General features: G+C 60.1%; 2 protein-coding genes across 2 annotated transcripts in view; one reads left to right on the forward strand and one right to left on the reverse strand.

Annotated features, from left to right (window-relative positions):
- The window catches only part of NR2F6 (nuclear receptor subfamily 2 group F member 6), a 34,951-nt gene extending 27,029 nt beyond the window's left edge, over window positions 1-7,922 (forward strand). The window contains exons 2-4 of the mRNA XM_029286298.1: window positions 3,198-3,292; window positions 5,215-5,742; window positions 7,648-7,922. Coding sequence (XP_029142131.1) covers window positions 3,198-3,292; window positions 5,215-5,742; window positions 7,648-7,922 — 898 coding nt within the window. The remainder of the gene's footprint in view (window positions 1-3,197; window positions 3,293-5,214; window positions 5,743-7,647) is intronic.
- Window positions 7,923-12,225: 4,303 nt separating this feature from the next.
- On the reverse strand, window positions 12,226-22,449 carry LOC107297372 (occludin-like). The gene is made up of 7 exons (XM_029286297.1): window positions 21,742-22,449; window positions 18,494-18,652; window positions 16,246-16,380; window positions 14,945-15,204; window positions 13,787-13,958; window positions 13,260-13,301; window positions 12,226-12,327 (listed from the first exon to the last, which is right to left on the reverse strand). Exons 1-7 carry the CDS (start codon window positions 22,447-22,449, stop codon window positions 12,226-12,228), a joined length of 1,578 nt encoding a protein of 525 aa, XP_029142130.1.
- Between the last annotated feature and the right edge of the window lie 1,221 nt (window positions 22,450-23,670).

Here is a 23,670-nt window from a genome sequence, read left to right on the forward strand (position 1 = left end):
CACAGCTGAGCCCCAGATTTATGTGTTTCGCCCCATTTTACGACCTTTTTTGCTCCCGTTGTTAAGCGAATCGCTGCAGTTGTTAAGTGAATCTGGTTTTACCCAATGACTTTGCTCGCCGGATGGTCTCAAAAGGGGGTTCACGTGACCCCGGGACGCTGCGACGGTCCTAAATGTGAGTCGGTCAGTCTCTCTCTCTCTCTCTCCCTCCCTCCCTCCCTCCCTCCCTCCCTCTCTGGATTCGTTGACCAAGGGACTCCTCTTCTCCTTGGACCCGGGTTCAAGATTTAAATGAGGATGTGAGAACTGAACAGGGGACATTCCGGGGACGACCCCGGCTGGTTCTTGCCTTTGTCTGCTCCAAACCCCTCTTGGGGGGGCTCCAAGCGTGGAATTACCCCAGAGACAGAGGTGACTGTGGGGGGCCCTGGATCTTCCTTTCCCCCCCCCTCCTTTCTTTTGCAGCTGGACCCACACAGGTCCTCCCGCCCCTCCGGGAGTTATCCAGATGGGGGAGGAGGGAGCCACGTGTAGGTGCTGGGTCAGCATCCTGAAACTCCGAAGCCCCTGGTGCTCTGCCCGCCCAGGCCTTGCCGGACCTTCCAGGGTGCAAGGAGAGGCCAGGAAGGCCGCAGCTGCCCCGAGGGAGGGGCAGGAAAGGTGCCTTCTGGGGGGGGCAGTTGTGATGCATAAATGCCAGGCAGGGGATTAGCTGTACTGGGGGGGGGGGCTGGGGGTCTCCTTGTTTGCTTGCTGCAGGCTGGGGAGGGGGGGGCTAAGGGTTCAGATGGGGCTGGAGCCGGCCATGTGATGTGGAGCCGCACCCCCCCTCCCCACGGTGGGCTATCTTTTAGGGACCCCCTCCCCTGGCCTTTGGGTCTTGCGCCTCCCTTGGTGGTGGTGGGGGGGGGTTGTTTCTTCTGGTGCTGGTCTTGCCCCCCAGCTAGCATCTCCCCTGTGGGTCAGGATTGCAGCCCCCCCCCAGGAGCCCCTCCCTCATTGCCAGGAGTGACAAAGGGAGGGGTGGGTTCCTGGGGTCCCCCAGGGGAAGGGAAGGGAGGGGGCAAAGGCCAACTTTGCAAGGGGGGGGTCCTGATGAGGGGCGGCCAAAGGGAATATGGGGAGAAGGCCGCGGTGGGGTGGGGACTGAACCGGTGTCTCTCCCTGCCTGCCAGCCCAGACTTTGCACAGAGGGGAAGGATGCCTGTCCTCGGTTGCCCCTCTTGAGGGGGGGGGGGTCTGCCTGGGGTCAGCAGGGGCAGCAACCCCACAGCCTGGTCCTCAAACAAAGTTTGCATGTGGGGGGGGAGGTGTGGAGCAGAGGCCGAGTCTAGCCTGACTGCAGAGCCCTCCCCGCCCAGGATGGACACACAAACACACACACACAGACACACACACACACACACAGGCACACGTGGCTGGAGGAGGCCCCTTCCCCTCCTCCTGCCCCACAGCCCTTCCCCCACTGCTCCTGCCGGGTCAAAGGGAGGAAATTGCTGGAATTCCTCTTTGCTCATGTGGGCCTTGGGGGGGGGCTTTGCTCCTGGCCTGGAGCAGGGGGGTCACCGGTTGGGGAGGGGCGTCTCAGGGCAGATCCTAACCCCCCTGGCACCCCCCTTCCCTGCCCCCCCAGCAGTCATGGCCTCCTCTTGATTGCAAACAGGAGGGGCTGCCCGGCTTTGTTCATCTTGGGCCGCCCTTTGCTCTCTGGCCCCCACCCCCTGCCCCCCCAAGCAGAGGGGTCAGCTGGCCAGGCCCCTTCCCACCCCTGGGAGCCCGGCAGATGAGGAGTGGACCCCTGGCCGCTCTCCCTTCCCCTTTTCCTGCTCCAGACAGGCTTCCTTAGAGGGGAGGAATTCCATGCCTCTGTCTCTCTCTCTCTCCCAGCGATGGGCCTTGTAGTCCCTCAGCCATGGCATTTGGGGGGAGAGCCGGGCTGGAGCTGCTCCTGGCCTTTCCCGGCATTGCCTTGCCGAAGGACCATCCAGCTGGATGCTCTCTAGGTATCCCCTGCCCAAATCCTGCTCGGCCTGGGTCAGCGGCCCGGCCTGCTCCCAGCCAGCCCTGTCTAAATCGGCCCCTTTGGGGTCTCCGGCTGGAGATTGGGGGGCTTGTGGCAAAAGGGCCCCTTTTGAGGGCTTTGGGGGAGAGGTCCAGCTGCCCTTCCCCCCAGGCTGGCCAGCAGGGGGAGAAAGGGGGGGGCAGAGGAAGCCAGAAGCTGACTTCGGACTGCGCTGGCTGGGGAATTCTGGGAGTTGAAGTCCACAAGTCTTATTAAAGTTACCCAGGTTGGACAACTTTGGTCTAAGCAGCTCCTGGGGGGAAATGTGAGTGTTTAGGGGGGCTCCGTCCCTCCCTCCTTTCCTTCCCTTCCCTTCTCCTTCCTTCCCTTTCCTTTCTTCCTCCCTTCCCTTCTCCTTCCTTCCCTTTCCTTTCTTCCTCCCTTCCTTCTTCTCTGCCCTCCCTCCTTCCCTTCTTCCCTTCCTTCCTTCCCTTCTGCTTCCTCCCTCCCTTTCCTTTCTTCCTCCCTTCCTCCTTCTCTGCCCTCCCTCCTTCCCTTCCTTCCTCCCTCCCTCCCTCCCTCCCATCCATCCATCCATCCATCCATTCCTGCCCTCCCTACACTCAATGGTTCCGCTGGGTATTAACAGAATTACAGAACTGGAAGGGGCCTTGGAGGTCCTCTAGTCCAGCCCCCTGCTCAACCAGGAGACCTTATACCAGGGGTAGGCAACCTGGGCTCTTTTATGACTGGTGGACTTCAACTCCCAGAATTCCTGAACCAGCCATGCTGAGGGGACAGGGAGAGGTTTCCAAGCTGAGCCAGGCTGGCTCAGGAATTCTGGGAGTTGAAGTCCACGAGTCATGAGGGGGCCATAGTTCCCCCATGCTGCCTCAGGAATTCTGGGAGTTGAAGTCCACAAGTCATAAAAGAGCCAAGGTTGCCTACCCTTGCCTTATACCATTTCAGACAGGCGGCTGTCCAGTCTCTTCTTAAAAGCCTCCAGGGATGGAGCACCCACGACTTCTGGTGGCAGGCTGTTCCACTGGTTGATTGCCCTCACTGACCCTCAACCCCCCTTGAGTCCCAGGGGGCTTCTCCTCCTTGGGGGGCTCCCGCCATGATTTCTGGGGGACCTTCGCTCCTCGTCCGGGTGTGCTGAAGCCGCTTTCCTTCTGTCCCCCCCCCCTCCCAGGTCCAACCGGGACTGCCAGATCGACCAGCATCACCGCAACCAATGCCAGTATTGCCGGCTGAAGAAGTGCTTCCGTGTCGGCATGAGGAAGGAAGGTGAGGCCAGTCAGTGGGGGGGGGGCGGGAGGGGGGGCTCAGAGGGGCTCAGAGGCAGGCGTGGGGGGGGACCGGCTGCTCCCCAGGGAACCAAAGCCCCAGAGGGCGGATCCTGGAGGGGGATGGGGGGGTCCAAAGGCCGTCTGGGGCCAGGCAGAGCCATGCTGGGTGCTGGAGACCCCCCCCCTCCGCTCTGTCCCCTCCCCCGCGAGGACTCCCAATTGAAATAACCCCCCACCCAAAGAAGGGACTCTCTGGTGCAGGTGCAGTTCCAGTCTCTGCCTCTGGGGGGAGCTCCCCAGGGTCTCTGCGCAGTTGCCCTAAAGTGGGGAGGGGGTCCCGGGCACCGATGGGGCTTCCAACCATTTGCACTTTCTGGTTCTCCAGCCCAGGGAGGAGTGTGTGTGTGTGTGTGTGTGTGTGTGTGTGTTTGTATTTGTGTGCATAGAGGTCCATCCTTGGCTCCCTGCCCAGCTGAACACCCCCCCCCATAACATTCCCCCCCACCCCAATATCGCGCAGGAGCACCTGGCCCTCCGGCCTTCGCTCCCGGGACAAGCCGGGGCAGGCCTCCCTCGCTCTCTCACAGCCGCCCCCCCTCCCCCCCCCAGGAATGAAGTCAGACTGGCTGAGAGGTTCCCAGCCAGCCTCTCCTGGGGGGGGGAGAGCAGAGGAGCCCCCCCCCCGTGCTGGAAGGGAACGGTTGCCGGGGCAGCTGTCCCACGCCAAGGGAGCGCTGGTGCCCGGGCACATGCCCTCGCCCAGCCGGGCCTCTGCTCCGGTCACCCTGGGGGCCACTGACCTTCCCCCCCCTCCATGGATCAGGCCGTGGGGGGCAGAAGAAACCCAGAAGCTGCATAGAGGACAGTGCCCCCCTCCCTGGGCCCTCCCCCACTCTCCCCTGGCACCGCACCCAAATTGCAGTGCCCTCCACCCCAGGTCTTGGGGGGCAGGAGGGGGGGCAGCTGCCCTCTGCCTGAAATTTGTCATTCACACACACACACCCAGTTTGGGACCGGAGGATGCAGGAAACGAATGGAAGAGAGTTTGGGGAGAGGCAAAAGCCCCCCCCCCGATATGAGATGTCAGGCTTTAGCCTCTGCCCCCCCCCCCAGTATGTGGCTATATAAATTATCTAAAAAAATAAATACATTTGCAAAGCTGTGGAAGGCCCATGTTGCTCACCATGGTGGTGATGGCAAAGAGGGGGGGGATGTCTACAGATTGACCCCCTCCCCTCTGGCCACTGCTGGGGAGGGACCCCTTCATGATTGATTGGATGGGGCTCAGGTTGGAGGTGGGCAGTAGGAAATTGTGGCCCCCCCAAGAGATGCTTTGGGGCCCTGGATTTGGCCCCCAGCGTGGAATTGAAGTAGGAAGTGTTGAGTGGTGGAAGCCCAATGGGTGTCCGGGTCGGACCTTCCGTTGCTGCCCCGGAGTTTGCCCCAGCCCTCCCACCCTGGGGGCGCCCGGTTGCAGAAGGCCAGACGGGAGGGGGAGCTTCTCCCCCCTCGTAGAGCCCCCTTGCTCAGGAGCACTTCACCTGGGAGGACCGGCTGCTGAGGACGGGGGGGGGAGCGTGGCACGCGGGGCCTGGTTCAGAGGGAGGCTCTGCCAGGGACCAGGGACCGGTTGAGCAGGCCTGCCGGGAGGGCCCGGCCCCTGCAGGGCTGGGGCGGGGAGGGGCTCACGTGACCCAGCTGGGCCAGAGGTCACAGCTGGGAAACAAGGCCAGAGGTGGGGAAGGGTGCCAACTGGCGCCTTTCCCGGGCAGGCGGGCACAGGCCCTCTCCACGCCGGGCCAAATCAGGGCCAAAGGGCACGTTCCCAGCCTGCCAAGGGGTGTGTGTAGGGATGTGTGTAGGGGTGTGTTTGTTTCTGTGCTGCTGACCTGTCCCCCCCCTCCCTCCCTGCCTGTCCAGCCGTCCAGAGGGGCCGGATCCCGCCCAGCCACGCCAGCGCCAGCCCCAACGCGGCGCAGAGCGGCGACTACTACAACGGACAGCCGGTCTCGGAGCTGATCTCGCAGCTGCTGCGGGCCGAGCCCTACCCCAGCGCCCGCCTCAGCTCCCAGTACGCCCAGCAGCAGGGCAGCGTGATGGGCATCGACAACATCTGCGAGCTGGCCGCCCGGCTGCTCTTCAGCACGGTGGAGTGGGCCCGCAACATCCCCTTCTTCCCGGAGCTGCCCGTCTCGGACCAGGTGGCCCTGCTGCGCCTCAGCTGGAGCGAGCTCTTCGTGCTCAACGCCGCCCAGTCCGCCCTGCCCCTCCACATGGCGCCCCTGCTGGCCGCCGCCGGCTTCCACGCCGCCCCCATGTCGGCCGAGCGGGTGGTCTCCTTCATGGACCAGATCCGCATCTTCCAGGACCAGGTGGAGAAGCTCAGCCGGCTGCAGGTGGACTCGGCCGAGTTCAGCTGCCTCAAGGCCATCGCCCTCTTCAGCCCAGGTGGGTCGGGACCCCCCTGTGCCCCCTACCCCGGGTGGGCCTCGGGGTGGGGGGGCACCTCTCTGGGGCTGGGTGAGAGGGAAAGAGGGGATCCCCCTCCTTGCCACTCTCCAGGCACCGTCCACCTCTTAATGACCACCGTCCAGCCCAGAATTTCCGGGGCTGAGCGGGACGGTTGTTAAGCGGGTTTTGCCCTGTTTTGTGACCGTTCTTGAATCCGGCTTCTCCCCTGGGCTTTGCTGGTCATAGAGTCGCAAAAGGGGATCACAGGACCCCCTGGGATGCTACGGCCGTCATAAATACAAGCCAGTTGCCAAGCATCTGGATTCTGGTTACTTGTGACCGTGGGGATGCTGCAACGGTCGTAAGTGTGAACAACATTCATAAGCCGCTTTTTTAGTGCCGTTGTAACTTTGAACGGTCACTAAACGAAACATCGTAAATTGAGGACTATCTGCAAGGTAGTTTGACCCGGCACCCGGAAGCCAGGTGCCCCTGCATGGATTTAGCATGTGATGAATCAATTGCTCCCCCCCACACACACTTTGGGCAGGTGAGCACCGATAGTCCTCAACTTACGACCGTAACAGAGTCTGCATTTTGGTTCAGCTGAAGCTTGGCAGGAAATAGGGACAGGCCCTCTGAGCTGGGGGGGGGGCTTCAGTGGGGCTTCCCCCCCATGGGAACCTTGCTGTCTCTCTATGGGAAATGGCCATGCAACATCGACCCCTGGTGGCCAAACGGAGGTGGTGCGCTGGAAGTTTCTGCACAGCTTATTGGTCACCAAAAAGGTTGCAAAAGCTTTTTTGGGGTGTGGGGGGGGTCCTTGCTCTGGTTTTCAGGTTTGGGACAACAAAATGTCTTTTCCAGCCCCCCTCCCGAACAGGGGCAGCCCTGGGGAGGATTCCTGCGCGGTGCAGTATACGGGGGGGAGGGGGAGGCGAAGGCAGCCCTGGGGGGAGCCCGGCCTTGGCTGCCTGCGGCCCCCTTGATCGCCCCTTCCTAAAAGCTCTTTTCCTGCTGCCTCGGAGGCCTCGGGGGGCTGAGGGGGGGGCTGGGCACCCTCCTTGGCAGAGGCAGCTGCCCTTAGTGACTGCCATTGGCACCCCCCTGCTCTTCTCCACCCAGGAAGGCAGTCCTGGGGGGCAAGGCACCCCTCTGGGCTGCCATCGCAAAGGCCCAGCTGTTTTGATTGCCCTTCTCCTCTGGCAGGAAGTTGGGTGGGTAATTCCCAGGCGTGCCAGCGCAGAAGGCAGCCCTGATCCAGCTCGGCCCCCTGGGAGGGTCTGGGGGCAAGTGGGGGCCCAGGTCGAATCAGAAGCCCCTGGCTGGGTTCAGAAATTCAGTCGAGGCTGATCAAGCCATAAAGGAGAATCTTTAAAGCTCAGGGTTGAAACGAGGGGTCCCTGGTGCTCCCTGAGCTGGGTGGTTTCCTTGCAGACGTTTCATGACCCAACTAGGTAACACCATCAGTGCTGGTAAGGAGTGGGATTACATAAACAAAACCCTACTACTCCTTACCAGAACTGATGATGTTAGCTAGCTGGGTCATGAAAGGTCTGCAAGAAAACCACCCAGCTCAGAGAGCACCAAGGTCCCCCCCCTTCTCCTCCTCCTCCTCCTCCTCCTCCTCCTCCTCCTCCTCCTCCTCCTCCTCCTCCTCTTCAAAGCCCCCTCCCTTCCAGCACTGATGAGGTTCCCTAGTTGGGTCATGAGACGCCTGCAGGGAAGCCACCCAGCTCAGAGAACCACCCAGGGACCCCCCTGAGCATTCACCCTTCTGCAAAAGGACCATGAGGACTAGAATGTCTCACGGGCTGAACCCGGCTGCAGAGGGAGCCATTGGGGCTGGGGGCCTGTGGGGACCCCCGCGGCTGCCGGCTGACTTCTCCCTCTTCCCTCCAGACGCCTGCGGCCTCTCGGACTCGGCGCACGTGGAGAGCCTCCAGGAGAAGGCGCAGGTGGCCCTGACGGAGTACGTCCGCTCCCAGTACCCCTCCCAGCCCCAGCGCTTCGGCCGGCTGCTCCTGCGCCTCCCTGCGCTGCGGGCCGTCCCGGCCTCGCTCATCTCGCAGCTCTTCTTCATGCGCCTGGTGGGCAAGACGCCCATTGAGACCCTCATCCGGGACATGCTGCTGTCCGGCAGCAGCTTCAACTGGCCCTACGGGACGGGGCAGTGAGCCCGGACAGGTGGACAGGTGGACGGACGCCGGGCCCCCCCCGACAGCCTGGATGTCCGTTTGCAGCCCCCCCTCCCGCCTGCCCGGGCGAGACTTTGGAGGAGGGGCCGCTTGGCTTTCGTGGGACCCCTTTGGGAGGGGCCAGGCTGGAGAGCCCCCCCCTGCAGCTGAGAATGAAGCCCACCCCTCAATGCCAAGAGGAACCCCAAGGTGGGCCCGCTTGCGTTGGACGTCTCTTCTGAACACTCGTCGGTTTCTCCCGGGTCGCACGCCAGCCGTCTGTGTGCCACATGTAGCCGGAGGAGGAGGAAGGAGGAGGAGGAGGCCTGGGTGGTCCGGGGGGACTCTGGACCCCCCCCTCTGGTTGGTTTTCCCCAGCATTTGCATGAGCACCTTGAAGGGGGATGAAGAACGCCCCCCCCTCCCGGCTGTCTGGGCAGCCCTCCAGAGGCCTGGAGAGGATCCGCTATCTTAGCACCCCCCCTCTTGTTTCTGCCCTCGGAGGGGGGAAACTAGGAGGGTCCCCAATGAGGTGGGCACATTGAGAGTGCTTGAAAGACCCCCCCCTTGGTGGGAGGGAGGGGGGCAGCTGGTAGTAGCTCCACTTTTGCAGCTACAAAGGGCCCTTTAAAAGAGGGGCCCCGTCCTGCCAGGTTTTGACTGGCAAACTGGTCCTGCCCCCCCCAGGCATGGTTTCCTCATGTAGCTAATCCCCCCCCAGGACCCCCATGCCACCCCCTCAAAGGTTGCCCTCCTGTCCTTGGAGAGGAAGCACCAAAGAAAACAGGCGGTGTCTGAATGCTCCCCGGGCAAATGGGGGGGGGGGTCCCTGCCCTTCTGGGTCCGGCCTGGCATTCATCTCTTTTGGCAGCCCCGGGGGGGGGGCATCGGCTGAGTTGCGCCCCCCCACTGCAGGATTTGGGGCCCCTGTGAGCCAGGGCCACTCCGAGGGACGCCCCGGGCAAGCGGGCTGCAGTGAGAGGCGGGGCTTCCCCAGCGAGGCCCCTCCCTCTCCCAGGTGCCACCGGGCCCTCACCCACTGGGCATATTGAATGCCCCCCCCTGAAGAAAACCTGGTGGGGCGCTGGTCCTGCCGGTTAAAGGCTTGCTGCTCCTCTTCCTCACCTCCCCCCCCCCCGCATTTTAATTTCTGCCTCCCTCTTTCCAAAACCTGCCATGGAAATTCCCCCCCACACCCCCAAAAGCCGGGTTGTGCCAGCCCCCCCCACGTTTGTGACGATGCTATGCAAATGTTGGCATGCATGCCCTTGCCGTCCACGCGTGGCTGCCCTCCTCACCCGCCCGCCCACCNCCCGCCCGCCCACCCCGGTGTTCCAGTGACCTTCGCTGGATATCAGTTCAGCTAAAATCTGTTTGATCACTTTGTGGCCTTTTCTCCCCTCCCCCCTTTCTTTTCTCATCTGCTTCCCCCCCCTCTCCGTGTGTATATGACGGTCTCTTCAAGGAGCGTGTGATGGAAATTTGCCATTAAACCCGTTTTACAGACAGAGGAAACTGAGGCCACGAGGGCCGGCTTTTCTTTAAAGTCGCTGAGAGTGGTGGGACTTGAACTCAGGTCTCGGAAGTCTAAAGTACCGATTGTAATCTATGCAAACTTTTCTTCTCTCTCTCTCTCTCTCTCCAAATTCCAGATCAAGGATGCGCCAGTTCTGTGCTTGGAATAAAAATATTTGGGTATCGGATGTGATTTATTTTACCTGCTTGGGCGGGGGGGGCTCTACAGCGAAAAGAAGAGGGGGGCCCTACCAGAAGGGGGCAAGAGGGGCTATAAAGGCCCTCCTCAAAGGCCACTTGCCGTAAATCCTGCCGGAAGTCTCCTCCCCAAGACACCCCCCCCCAAGGTCCACCTGCTGTGGGACTCAAGTGCCCATCAACTCCCTGGAGGATGGGTGTTCTCCTCCCCCCTTTATCCAGTGGGCAATGGGGCCGGTTGCCAAACTGGGTCTGTTGGGTCCTTGGTTAAGGGGGGGCACGGCCTTGTCCCTCAAGGTGGGTTCTGGGGGTCCCCAGCTGCACCACCAAGAGATGGGGGGGGGTCTTCTCTGCTCAGGTTGGGAGGAAGGGTGCCCGTCTCTGGAGCCAGGCAAAGGCTCTGGGTCCAGGACGGGCATCCCAGGGTGAGGGAGGGGCACCTTCCCCACCCCCACCCCTCCCAGACTGCCCTTGGCAGTGGCAGCTGTGTGTGGCTGCTTCCCCTTCCGGGCTGATGGCACCGATTACAAAAACAAAACAATATTCTATATATTTTTGTCCGGGGGGGGGGACGGAGGGCACCACGAGGCCAATTGCCAGACGGGTCCTGCAGCCACAGGCTGGGCTTTGTGTTTGCCCCACACACACACACACACACACACACACACCTGGGCTCTGCCAGGTGCCCGCGAGGCTTCCTTCCCTGGGGCATGCCAGCCTGGCAAGGCCCAATCCTGCGCCCTCCCGGTGCCCCTGAGCTGGCTTTGCTCTCAAGGGCACGGCACAGCCTGGCACGGCAGGAAGGCGGTTTTCTGTGCAGACCTTGAAAGGCTGCCAGGCTTTCTCGCCCTCTTGTGCCCAGGGACGTCTTTCCTTGCCTCGGTTTCTCCCTTGGGAATCTCCCTGCTCGAATGGGCCGGGGGCTCCCCCAGGGTGCTGCTCTGGAGGGTCTCGGGGGCCCAACCCCACCAGCAGCAGCAGAGGGAGCCAGCTGGCACCCAGGCCTTAAAAACACCGGAGGTTTTGGGGAAGAGACGGAACAGCCCCTTGTCTGAAAGGGTAGAGGTTCTCCTGATCAAGCAGGGGGTTGGACTAGATGACCTCCACGGTCCCTTCCAACTCTGCTATTCATTGCTCTGTTTTGCCAGCTTAGTCCAGAGGCTGCTCCGGCCTCCGCAGGCGGTCCGGGGGCTCTGCCAGCTTTGCCGCCTGGCGGCCAGGGGGGGTCTCTGAAGCTGAGGGCCCGGGGACCACGTCCAAGGTTTGCAGACAAAGGCAGGGGCTGCGATGGGGCAGCTGCATTGTGGGGCAGCCCAGAGGGAGGCAGAAGTGCCCGGGCATCGCTGAGGACCCTGGCAGAGAACTCAGAGATTCAGGGGGGGGGGGCATTTCGCACCCTAGAAGTTGCCAACAGACACGGAGGAACCAAGGTAAATTTCCCCGCGTTTATTAAAGCAATAGTTTTACTATTAAAAAATAGGCCTGCCCCCTCCCCATTTTCACAATATATACAGTTCCCTCCCCCCCCCATTGACAAGAGGTCCCGCTGGGCTGTGGCTCCTGGGGGGGGGATTTTGGCTCTTGCTTGGCTCCAAAAGCAGAAATCCTCGGGGGGGGGGGAATGCAGATGTTTTCTCCCTCCCCAGGAGAGCTCTCTGGGCCCTCAGCTGGCTGCTGGTAGGAATGCCAACAGGGTGGCACTGCCAAGTGGGGGCAAGTTTCCAACCGCAAAAGGCCTTTTGGGGGAGCAGCATTTGCCACACAAACACAGGTTGGCACTGGGGAGGAGGAGGAGGGAGAGGAAGAGAAAGGGGGAGGACAGGGAGGGAGGAGGGGAAGGAAGGAGGGGCGGGGGAGGACAGGGAGGGAGGAGGAAGAGGAAGGAGGAGGGAAAGACAGGTGACTGCCAAGCCTGCTGGTCTCCCCCCCCCCCTCTGGAAAACACCTGCTTCCTTTTTCACTTTGGGGGAGCAGCCGGGGGTACAATTCCCCCCCGCCCCATCCAACAATCAGGATTTGATCCCGAGACCTTCGGTGCCAAAAGCGGCCTCATCTTTAAGGGACCCCAAGGGACCCTTCCCATTATTGGTGTCCCCCCCCTCACTGCACACTATTGTGTCTCGGTGGGTGGGTGGGGGTGTTTCCCCAACGTGATTTGCCCCAAAGAGGAGCCCCAGGGCCATCGGGGGTTCCCAGCAGCTGAGTGCCCAAAACCACCCGGAGCGCCCCCCTCCCCAAAAAAGAGCTCTGGGTCGATGCCCACCCTCCTCGCTGCTGGCCCAAGACCCGGAAACCAGCCTTTTGGCACGAAGCGGGAGAAAAATAAAATGCATCAGTGTAAGAATAAGAAAATCCACAAAGCAAGACACACACACACACACACTGGCGTCCTCGTCTCTTGCAGGGAGGGGGGGCACTGGCACCCTGGCACCCCCAGAGTCTTGGCAGGACTCGGCCAGGCGTCCCCGGGTCCAAACAAAAGGTGGGAGGGGGCTGCCTGGCCGGTCAGAGTCCATCCTTCTGGGTCCCGGGAGGGAGCCGGGCTTGGGCACCCCTGTACTCCGGGGGTCCCGGGGACCCCACTCCGGGCTCAGCCCCGGTGCTGATCGTAGTCGCTGACCATCCGCTTGATGTGGAACAACTTCTTCCTCAGGGACTTGGTCTCCGTCTTCTGGCTGCGGTACTCGGGCGTCTGGCACGGGTTCAAAGGGGGAGAGGAGAGCCTGGGTGACTGGAGCAGGACTACAGCTCCCCTCATCCCCAGCCCCGATTCAGGAAGCCCCGGGCTGGTGGCCATCCCCAGTTCAGAGCCATCCGCAGTGGGGACTCGGCACACGCTGGTGGGCACCAACCAGCAGTGATGGCCCATCCGTGGGATGCAGGCAGCATGCGAACCCAGGACCCCCCACCCACTCCGATCTGGGGAAAAAGCCCTCCCCATGGAACCGGGTCCCTGGTGCCCCAAAGGTTGGGGGGGGCTGCCCTAGTTAACTTTCCAGCCTTCAGTTTCCTCTCTCTTTTTTTAACTTTCAATTTGCAAATTTCAATCTCCTTTTTCATTCTGTCTTCAACTGGGCTTTTAATCGTGGTTTTTGTCTTGTTTGATGACGTGCCCAGCGTCGCCCAGGAGAGACGGGCAGGGCAAACATCGGATGGATCAATAAAAGTAATAAATAGGGCGGATTTGGTAACGGAATCAACAGTGCTTAAGCTCTGCGGGCTGCCCAGATGTTGGAGGGGCCGATTCTCCTGATGTGACACACATAAACCGCCCCCCAAAAAAGCCCAGAATCTGAACACAGGTCTCTTCAGGCTTCAGGCCTTGCCCTTCCATCCCCTGCCCCTGGGTCCCAGTTCTGGAGGTGGGCTGCAGGGCTTCCCGTGCGTCTGATAAGGAGGGGCGGGGGAGCAAGTAATCTCCCCCCCCCGTTTGCATTTCTATTAAACGTAGCCCACCCCACCCCACCCACCCACAATGGCATCCCCCCAGAGCCCAGAGGGCAACCTGCTTCCCTGGGCATTCCTCCCCTGCGTTTCCCATGGCCCCCAACCCAGGCCAGGGGGGCTGGGGCTGATGGGACCTGGGGATGGGGGGGCAACCAGGCCGGGGTGGGGGGGACTCACCCGCTTCATCTCCTTCAGCCGGTTGTACTCCTCTGCCACGCCCTGCGGGAGAAACACCAGAGTTGGGAGGGGAACAGACCGGGTGGGGGGGGTGGGATGTACACAAAAATGGAGCTCCCCTGTTCAGGAGCAGTACAACTCAGAGCAAGGCAGGAAAGTCGGTGGGCAGCCCAAGGGGCTTTTGAAGTGGCCTCCAGCACCGGCTGGGAGGGAGGGTCTGCCCGGGGAGGGGAGGGGGGCTGGAGGAGAGGCTGGGCAAAGGTGGGGGAAGGCCGGTGTGTCCCAGGCACAGCTGAGCCCTTGCGTGCCCCCCCCAGCTTGCAGCTGGTGTAAGAGCAGCCGTAGGGCCTCTGTGAGGTAAACCAGGAGCCCATAAAAAGGTGGGCAGGCCTGGCAGCCCCACAGACAAGGACACCGGGCACCGCCGGGGGGGGCTGGAGGGATGTCCTGGACGCCCCCCCCCAGCGGCCGCTCCCTTTTGCCACAGCAGGGCCGGCTTCCCAGGGCTCCCTCCGGTTGGTGCCCACCTGGTACTGGAGGGTGCCCTCCGGCAACTGGTCCAGCTGCCTGCTGAGCTGGTTGATCTGGTCGTTGATGCCATCCATCTGGGCACAGAGCTGCTTGTAGCGCTTGAGGTCGCTGTCAAAATCCTGCTTGTATTCCTGGCGGGCACTGTCGGACGTGATCGGTGGGTAGTGGCTGCGGGGAGGCGACAGGAGGGGCTCAGCCACGGGCTGGGTGCCGCCCAGGGCCCCCCTGAGCCCCCTCCCTTTAGTCTACAGCTGGCAAGGCGGGGTGGTAAGCAGAGGGGATGAAAGGCCCCCCTTCACACACTTTGAGGGGTTCAGAGCTCCGCTTTGAGGGGTCCGGGGGAGGGCTAAGCCGGAGGGGGCTCCCGGCAGGGCACGGTCTGCCAGCCCCGAGTCAGGGGACACCCCAGCAAGACCCCCAGTGGGGTTCCTTCGACATGGCGAATTAACAGGAACCCCAAAACTTGGATCGCCCTCTTTCAGTGCCAGCCTCTCGCCCGGCACCAGCTGCCCTCCTGAATTCCTCCCCCAGCCTGGCCCAGGGCCTGCCCTCCTGGCCCCCCAACCCAGCCCTCCCTGCCTTCCTGCTTCCGGGTCCCCAAAGCCCCTTCCCGGGGTCTCTGACCAGCTGTGGGGTTTGGGGCCCCCCCAGGCTTAAATTTAAATTCCTTAAATTGGGGGCTGAAAGTGGGTCTATAGACCCCAGAGGGTGGGCTGGCTTGGTGCAGCTGCTCAGGCAGGGGACCCATGGAGGGGGTCTCCCACTGAAACCCCCCTAATTTCTGGCCCCTGAGTGTTTGATCGGAAGGCCTGGGCTCCACTTAATTATTAAAAAAGGCAAATCCATCACGGTTACACGCCTACTGTTGCGTCTCGGCAGGACGGAGGAATTTTGACCCTGCACCCACAGGGATGCTATGACGGTCGTTAAGTGTGAAAAATGGTCACGAGCCCATGTTTTTCAGGGCATTGTGACCTCAAACGGTCACTAAGCAAATGGCCGTAAGCCGGGGACTGTCCGTAATGTAGCTTGTCGAGTTGACGTGTCTTGCATTGTGCCAATTGCGTGCATCGAGGGTGCTTGGGGAGGGGCCCTGGGCTCAGGGGTCTGGTCTCCCTGGGTCCCCCCCCATTCCAGTCCGCAGGGCCCCTCACCTGCCCCAATCATCCAGGTCCTGCTCGTCGCTGGACTCCATGGCCGTGGTGGGATCCGTCTCGTACTGGGACTCCTCCAGTTCGGGGCTCCTCTTGCGCGACCTTCGGCCCCTGTGGGCGGGGGGCTTCCTGGGGGGCTCCTGGGTTTTCTCCTCCCAGGTGCTGGAGCTCAGCGTCCGAGCACGCTTGTCCAGGGGGGGCTGGAAGGGAGAGCTGGGGGGGGCAAAGACAGGCCAGGAAATCAGCCCCATCAAAGGGCTCTTGACTGGGGGGGTTTATTCAGAGGACCTTGCAAATCTGACTGCGCTGGACTCCCCCCTCCTCATGCCCCCCCCAGGGAATTGGGGAGGGGTCTGCCTGATCTGATTCCAGGCATTATCTGGCTTCCCAGGACTTCAGGAAAGCTTCAGCCCCCTTTGCCCAGTGCAGGCAGTCCTCCAGTTACGGCCATTAAGGGAGCCTGCCCATTAACGGCTGTAAGGCATGACCGTCGTAAAGCAGGTGACGTGACTGAGCCAATGTTGCTACCTTTTTTGCAGCTGCCGAAGGTCATTAAGCAGACCTTGTGGCCATTAAGTGAGCCCGTGGTGGGCTGTGGGCCGGTTGCATCAAAACAAACCAGAAGTAAAATCTGGTTTTCAGTGAAACCGCCGTAAATTGCGGTCGTGTGGTCGCGGGACGCTGCAAACGGCGGTCAAGGCTGGCTGGCTGCCAAGCGCCGGAAGTGTGAAACAGACGCAAAGTGACCCGTTGTAAATGGAGGACTATTCGCAACGGCTCTTCTGTCAGGGTGCCCCTGTTTGTGACTCACTGGGGACCCTCGCCTGACCCAAAGGTGCAGAAATGGAGGGACTCGGGCCGAGGAGGACCCTCCCTCAACATCCACCAGCCGGCACAGCTCAACGGAGCCCCCTATCCAGGAGCAGTCTACCCCCCCTTAATGTGAGAACAACACGAGACAAACGAAGAGACGGCCAGCTGGCGGCTGTGCTTTTCTACTGCTGATGGGCTTGAGGGCTCCTCCTTGGTCCATCATCCCCAACCCTGGCAGTCTGTAATGTCCGGCTGCCTCGGAGGAGTTCAAGGGCCCACGGGTGGGTCCGATCGGGTTCCAGGGCTGGGCATTCAGTGGAACCTCCACAGGCAGCTGCAGTCTCCCTCCAGCACCAAAGGCGGCGTTCCCAGGAGGGGTGCTGGCAATGTTCCCCTCCCGGCCAAGCCCTGCCACCCCCCCTCCTCCGGGGGTCTCCTTGGCCCGGGTGCTGGCAAACCCTCCCCCCTCCTGCTCACCTGCTCCGGACATCCACCTTGGAGTAGTAGTCCTTCTCTGTGTAGTTGGGGGGGCTGGCGAGGGCATTGACGGGGCTGGTGGGCTTCTCCGAGTAGGCCAGGGTGACCGTGTCGGTGGGGCTGGCCCGGCCATCCACGTTCTTCACCTGCAGAGGGGCAACGGGCTCTCCTCAGCACCCCGAAGGCCCCGGAGGTCGGGGGTCCGGAGCGTGACCTGCTGACCTCAGCCTCTCCCAATCTCTCAGGGTGAAATCCCCAGCAAACCCATTTGGACATCAGGTGCCCCCCACGTGGCGCTCCCTCTGTAGGGGGCACAGGGCTTAGCACGCCCCCCCCCAAAAGGATTCCCCACCACTAAGAGGGCAGCCTTGCCTGCCCAGCCCCAGAGAAAATGCAGCAACAACTGGAAAACGGGGGGGGGGGCTGGAATGGAGGCGAGAGCTCACCACAGCAACATCTGGCACGCCAGATTCGCCCTTCCCGCCCAGGCTTTCCAGATGCCCACCGCACACGCCCTCCCCTGTGCCCACCTGCCCTCACGGCTGGCTGAGATTTGGCCGGTGCCTCCCTAACCAGGCTGGCCTTTCCCTCCCGGCCACTCCCTGTCCTGACCCTCCCCATGTCCAGGCCCCCCTGCCTGGTCTCCAGCCCCCGGGGGCCCATGCTCGGCATTCCCACCCCTGGGAAGACTGGGGGAGGCTGTGTGCCAGCTGGGGGCTGTGCGCTCCCCTTCCTCTCCTCCTGCTTGGAGCCAGCGTGGGAAGCAACGAGGAGACGCCCTTCGTGGGTCAGCCTTTCCCTGCCCACTTGAGCAGGGGGTTGGACTAGAAGACCTCCAAGGTCCCTTCTGACTCTGTTATTGTCCCCCCCTTCCCCTTCCCACCCCCGGCTGACCCTTTGCCAGAGGGAGAGATGGCAGGGCTTGCTGTGGACCAGACCCAGCTTGGAGCCTTGGGGAACAGCTCCCCACTTCAGCGCCCCCCCCAAGAACCAAGTCTTCTGGGGTGGGGGTGGGGCATTCTTGCCCTCCAGCCCCCCCATTCTCCCGCTTTCCCGGAAGGCCCAGCAGAAGGTCAAAGTCCCCAGCCTCTTCCACCAGCACCCCAGAACTTCAGCAATGGGACAGAGGCAGCTCCTGAAATTGGGGGGTAGGGGGGGAATGTCCACAGAGTTGAAGGCTCTCATCTGGGGAGGGGGACGCCTGGGCCCAGCCCCCCACACCCTGGGTCCTGCCAGGCCACCTGCCTCTGCGGAACGGCTCCTGTGGGCTCAGTGGTTAATCATTGATGCAACCGAAACCAGAGAAGCTGTAAACAACCAGGGGCCCTCTCGGTTACACACACACACACACACAAACACACACCCCTCTCCAGTGCAGGTGGCAAGGCTGGCGAACCTGTGTCTGTCGTTGCAGATCAGAAATGGGGAGAATTAGGGAGGAAAGGAGGGGAATTCACAGTGGGGAAAAGGGCCCGGAGGGACGATGGCTAAAACCAGCAGCAGGAAGGAAAGAAAATGGCCGAAATCAAAACAGACGGGCGGCCATTTTCTCCCGAGCTCAGGCGGGCAGACCGGGAGCAACCGAGAGAGGGTCCCCCCCGGGGGGGTTTCTCTCCTCCTAGCCAGGGGGGGGCGCCAAAAGGGGCAAGCGGGCACGGCAGTGTCACGAAATGTCGCCAAAAAAGGGGCTCCGCTTTGAGACGCTCCTGTGGCCACAGAATATAGCAGAGAGGGAAGGGGCCTTGGAGGTCCTCTAGTCCATCCCCTCTTGAAAGCCTCCAGTGTGTGACGCAGCACCCACAACTTCTGGAGGCAACTTCTCTTCCGCTGGTTGATGGTTCAGGAAATTTCTCCTTGGTTCTGGGCTGCTTCGCGCTGGGGTAGGCAACCTCGGCTCTTTTATGACTCATGGACTTCAACTCCCAGAATTCCTGAGTCAGCATAGCTGACTCAGGAATTCTGGGAGTTGAAGTCCATGAGTCATAAAAGAGCCGAGGTTGCCTACCCCTGCGCAGGTTTTCCTCCTGCCATTCATGGGTGGCAGAGGAAGCCGCCCCCTCCCCAAAATGATTGCATTGTTTGTGTGGGGAGGGGGAGGCCTGCATTCAAAATGGCCCCTTTGGTCCCTTCCAAGCCTGTCCCGGCCCAACTTCCCAGCCCAGCTGACGGTCAGCATTACCAAAGGGACCAGGGGGTCAAGGACAGCTGCCTCCCCCAGGGCTTTTTTTGGGGGGGAGGGGTTTCCACTGCTCCACTCACCCATTCCTCCACGTTGGGACCCTCCTCCATCGCCGGTGGCCGGTCCCAGTAAATATTTTGCTTTCCAAACTGCCAGATCTTCTGGCGGGTTTTGTGGGCGAAAAAGCAGATGATGCAGAGCAGGATCACCAGAAGGAATCCGCAGACGATGGCGACGGCCTGGGGGGGGGAGGAACAGAGGGGGGACAGTTAAACCCCTTGCAGATCTCCCTCCCCTCCCCCAAATTCCTGAGAGCAAAGCGCGGCTCCCTCCCCCCTATCCAAAGGGACTCTGGGCTGGTGTTCAGGGTCTCCGTGGGTGAGGGGGGTCTCTTTCTCCACTGAAGGACATGTCCGCAGAGCAAGGAGAACCACTCCAAGCCCCCCCCCCAGGACCTCACAGCAAGCCACAAGGAGGTTGTGTGCCTCCACAGAGGACCAATTAGGCAGTCCACGGCACCGTGGCACGTGTGAGGTCCGTGGCCTTCCTGCAGGGTGTCCCACACGGCTGTGCCACCTGCCCCACAGCCCTCAGGATGCCAGCCTTTAATCTGGAGACAGTGAGGACACCCATTTTGGGGGGGTCAGCACAACTCCCTGTGCATCACACACATACAAAAAGCGTTGGGATTTCAGGACACAAAAGGACACTAAGCCAGGTTAAAGCCCTCCAGGCTGCGCTTGCTGTGGAAACGTGAGAATTTGGGGAGGGGGGGTCAGGGCGTTGGGCCCCGAGAATTCAGAACGGAATAGAAGAGAGCTGGAAGGGACCTCGGAGGTCTTCTAGTCCAGCCCCCTGCTCAAGCAGGAGGACCTATCCCATCTCAGACAAGCGACAATTTCCCAAGGGGATTGTCAAAGTGGAGACGAAAAGGCAGGAATGGGGGAGGGGAATGACACCTCCCCTCCCCAAAAGCAAAGCTTCCTTGCCTAAACCTGAAGAGAAGGTTTCCACCCTGCCTGGAGCATCCGGACGACCACCTGGCACCCTCAATGGACGGGCACAGCCCACCCACCCCAGCCTCCTCCCAAATTTTCTTCCCTCCCACGTCCAGGGACCTCACGTCCCCCCAGACATAGTCTGAGCTGGTCAGTCCTGGGATGGGACACCACCAGGAAACCCAAGACGTTTAAATTAAGCTAGGAGTCAATGAGGAAGCCAGCAGTAAAGATGTCTCGCTTAATGACCGCATGGCTGGTCCCAATTGCTTTGTTACTAAGCGAAGACTACCTGTTGCGCTCCAGAGGTTGGCAGATATGTTTCCTCCCCCCCCTGCCAAAAAAAAACCCCCGGGGGTCCTGAGGAAGGGTCTGGAGCAGGGCTGGGCAAGTAGGGCAACTTGAGAACTTCCACTCCCAAAGTCCCTGAGCTGGCCAAGCGGGCAGGGCGTAAAGTTGCCACCGTCGCCCACCCTGATCCTGAGGAAGCAGCAGCAGCAGCCTTACGCCCTCCCTCCCAGGTGATTCACGAGCCCATCAGCCCCGTCCCCAGGCCGGGCAGAGAAGGCCAGCTGGGCTTATCTTGTTTGCTCAACTGGGCAGTTCCGAGGGTGCCACCGCCGCGCCCGGCCCATTGATAAGCCTCCCGGATCACTCTCGGCCGAGCCCGAAACTGATTTCCCGATAAGCCCTTTCACTCACTGGGAACAAAAGTCCTTCCTGTGTGCTTTCATCACACACACAACACACACACACACACACACACACACACATCCCGTGGTGACTTCCGAGGTTGGTTTTTCGGGCCAAGCAGGTGATAAAAAGAGAGGCGGTGAAAAGTCGTGTCAGGCAGGCAGTGGGGCTGCCCCGGCTTTACCCCCCAACCGGTGCCCGTCCCTGAGAAAGGCCAGCCTCACCCGCAGCTGGCACAGTCCTGCCCGAGGTTCCAGGGCTCCTGTCCCCTGGCAGGACCCTCCGGTGGCTGGGCCGGCTCAGCCGGGGACAGGGAGGGGAGGGGAGGGGCAGCCCCTGCTGGTGGCAGCCATTTGTTTGGGATGGCCTGCCTGAGCAGGGGGCTGGACTAGAAGACCTCCAAGGTTCCTTCCAACTATTCTATTCTATTCTGTTCTGTTCTGTTCTGTTCTATTCTATTCTATTCTATTCTATTCTATTCTATTCTATTCTATTATTCTATTCTATTCTATTCTATTATTCTATTCTATTCTATTCTATTACTCTATTCTGCATTCTATTCTACATTCTATTCTATATTCTATTCTGTTCTATTCTTTTCTATTCTGTATTCTATTCTATTCTACATTCTATTCTATTCTCTATTCTGCATTCTATTCTATTCTGCATTTTATTCTATTTTTTATTTCTATTCTATTCTGCATTCTATTCTATATTTCTATTCTATTCTGTATTTTATTCTATTTTTTATTTCTATTCTATTATTCTATTCTGTTTTGTTCTATTCTATTATTCTATTCTATTCTATTCTATTACTCTATTCTGCATTCAATTCTGTTCTGTATTTCTATTCTATTCTATTCTCTATTCTATTCTACATTCTATTCTATATTCTATTCTGTTCTATTCTTTTCTATTCTGTATTCTATTCTATTCTATTCTCTATTCTGCATTCTATTCTATCCTGCATTCTATTCTATATTTCTATTCTATTCTGTATTTCTCTTCTCTTCTCTTCTCTTCTCTTCTCTTCTATTCTCTATTCTAAATTCTCTGTTCTATTCGATTCTACATTCTATTCCAGTGATGGCGAACCTTTTAGAGACCGAGTGCCCAAACTGCAATCCAAAACCCACTTATGTATCGTCAGGTGCCGGGTGGGTGTGGCCATTGGGTGGGCGTGGCTGCGGTGGTAACGGCAGACTGGGTGGGACTAAAAAGTTCAATCTTTCAATTCCAACTTTGCGAGATCTTTTTTTTTTTGCGCAAGAAGTTGAAATTGATTGAGCTTTTTTTTTTTTTTGCACACGGCAGCCTAAAGCGAAAAGGTTTTATAAAACCCAGCTGAAGGCCTAGGACTGGGGCGACGGCGCGTGTGCCCACAGAGAGGGCTCGGAGTGCCGCCTCTGGCACCCGTGCTATAGTTTCGCCACCACGGCTCTATTCTATTCTCTATTCTGCATCCTATTCTGTTCTCTTCTATTCTTATTCTATCCTACCCTTCCCTTTCTTATTCTTAGCCTGGGCCACAGCTGCTTCCCCACCCCCCAGCCGTGTCCCAACAGAAAGCAGGTCCACAAGGAGCAGGCAGGGCCCCCTCTTCTCACACCCTCCCATCCCCCCATCCAGGCCCTCACCTCCTGGGGGTCCACGATGCAGTAGTGGTAGAGATACTGGTTGTAGTAGGCTCCCCCGGCGTAGACCTGGTTGCACATGGCCAGCATGGGGTTGGAGTTGTAGTAGCTGCCGGACATCTGGGCCTGGGGGTTGACCCCCATGATGTAGACGATGGAGGCGATCAGCATGAGGAAGGCCATCAGGGGGCAGACCACCAGGACCACCAAGTAGAAGCGCCTGGATCGGGCCCCGCCGGATTTGGTGAGACTGGTGATGGCCAGGGCCAGAAGGGCGATGAAGCACAGCACCGACATGGCGATCATGAAGCCGTTGGCCGCGCGGGGGTTGGTCATGCCCCCGTAGTAGCCCCCCATGCCGTAGCCACCATAGTATCCACCGCCCATGCCTCCGCCGTAGTAGCCGCCGCCCAGGCCCCCGCCGTAGCCCCCGCCGTAGCCCCCCATGGTGCCGCCGTAGATCCCCCCGTAGCCGTACTCCCACACGAGGGTGGAGGCCACGCAGGCGAAGATGGCCACGCACAGAAGGATGCCCAGCCCCTCCAGGATCCGCACCACGCTGGGTGGGGAGGTCCACTTGTAGAAGTGCTGGGGCTGGTCCTCCACGTAGTAGGAGCCCGGGGGGGGCGACGGGATGGGGTACCCGTAGTCCTCCCCAGGGGGGCCGTAGCCGGCAGGGGGGCTGTCGTAGGACTTCTTCGGGCCGAACATCCTTGGCGCAGAACGGGGGGCAGAAGCCTCAGAGGAGCCCCAGGTGCTGCGGCCGGGGTGGCCCCACGGAGCTTGTCAAGATTCACGGAGCAGTCAAGAGGTTCCTGGGTCAAGTCCCGCTGGCTCTGCCAAAGACAGGAGGAAGAGAAGGTCAGCGTCCCTCCTGGTGCTGTTGGGCAATTCTTGCACACACACCCCAGTGTCGGTCAGATGTGAGCGACTGGAACAGCGGTAGGCAACCTTGGCTCTTTTATTGGGGCTTCTCCTTACCTGCTCTCACCCTGGAAGGTTGGCTGGGAGCCCAGGAAGTGCCACAAACCCACTCAGAGAGGCCGGGAACACCCACGCCCCGTTGCCGAGAACACATCGGTGAAGTCACCGGAGCCCAGGTTTTCCACCTGCCTTATTTGGCAGCATAATGGTGGGAGGGGCACCTCTGCCCCCTTCTTCGGGACGCTGGGAAGGGAATAACCCCCAGTCGCCCAGGGATGGGTGTCTCCCACCCATTGTTGCCCTTTTTCACAACCAACAACATAGAAGCTAGAATAACAGAGTCGGAAGGGGCCTTGGAGGTCTTCTAGTCCAACCCCCTGCTCAGGAAAGACAGTGTAGAGAAAATTGCTGTGCTTCCCAACAGTGTAGGGGGAATAGATTTTTTTTAAGATCCCAACAGGCGGTGGCTGTTCCAGGTGGCCCTCAGATCCTCGGCTGGCCTTAATACTTGGGGGAAGAGATCTGTGCTAAATTTCTCACACCCCCCCCCAAACATTTGTTCCAATCCAGGGGTAGGCAACCTTGGCTCTTTTATGGCTCATGGACTTCAACTCCCAGAATTCCTGAGCCAGCTATGCTGAGGGGAAAGGGAGAGGTTTCCAAGCTGAGCCAGGCTGGCTCAGGAATTCTGGGAGTTGAAGTCCATGATAGCAGTCTTCCAATACCTCAGGGACTGCCCCAAAGAAGAGGGAGTCAAGCTCTTCTCCAAAGCGCCTGAAGGCAGGACAAGAAGCAACGGGTGGAAACTCATCAAGGAGAGAAGCAACCTGGAACTAAGGAGAAACTTCCTGACAGTGAGAACAATTAACCAGTGGAACAACCTGCCTCCAGAAGCGGTGAATGCTCCAACACTGGAAGTTTTTAAGAAGAGACTGGACAGCCATTTGTCTGAAATGGTATAGGGTTTCCTGCCTGAGCAGGGGGTTGGACTAGATGACCTCCAAGGTC

The sequence above is a fragment of the Protobothrops mucrosquamatus genome, unplaced genomic scaffold (assembly GCF_001527695.2).
Source record: "Protobothrops mucrosquamatus isolate PMUCROS unplaced genomic scaffold, P.Mucros_1.0 scaffold3262, whole genome shotgun sequence".
NCBI lineage: Eukaryota > Metazoa > Chordata > Lepidosauria > Squamata > Viperidae > Protobothrops > Protobothrops mucrosquamatus.

What these genes read in the sequence shown, in the direction of transcription:
- LOC107297372 (XM_029286297.1), bottom strand. Translation starts at nt 22,449, where the DNA reads ATGTTCGGCCCGAAGAAGTCCTACGACAGCCCCCCTGCCGGCTACGGC. An exon ending in GCATCGTGGACCCCCAGGAG is followed by an intron (nt 18,653 to 21,741) that starts GTGAGGGCCTGG and finishes TCCCCCCCCCAG; the next exon opens with GCCGTCGCCATCGTCTGCGG. An exon ending in GGCTGAAGGAGATGAAGCGG is followed by an intron (nt 12,328 to 13,259) that starts GTGAGTCCCCCC and finishes AACCCGTGCCAG; the next exon opens with ACGCCCGAGTACCGCAGCCA.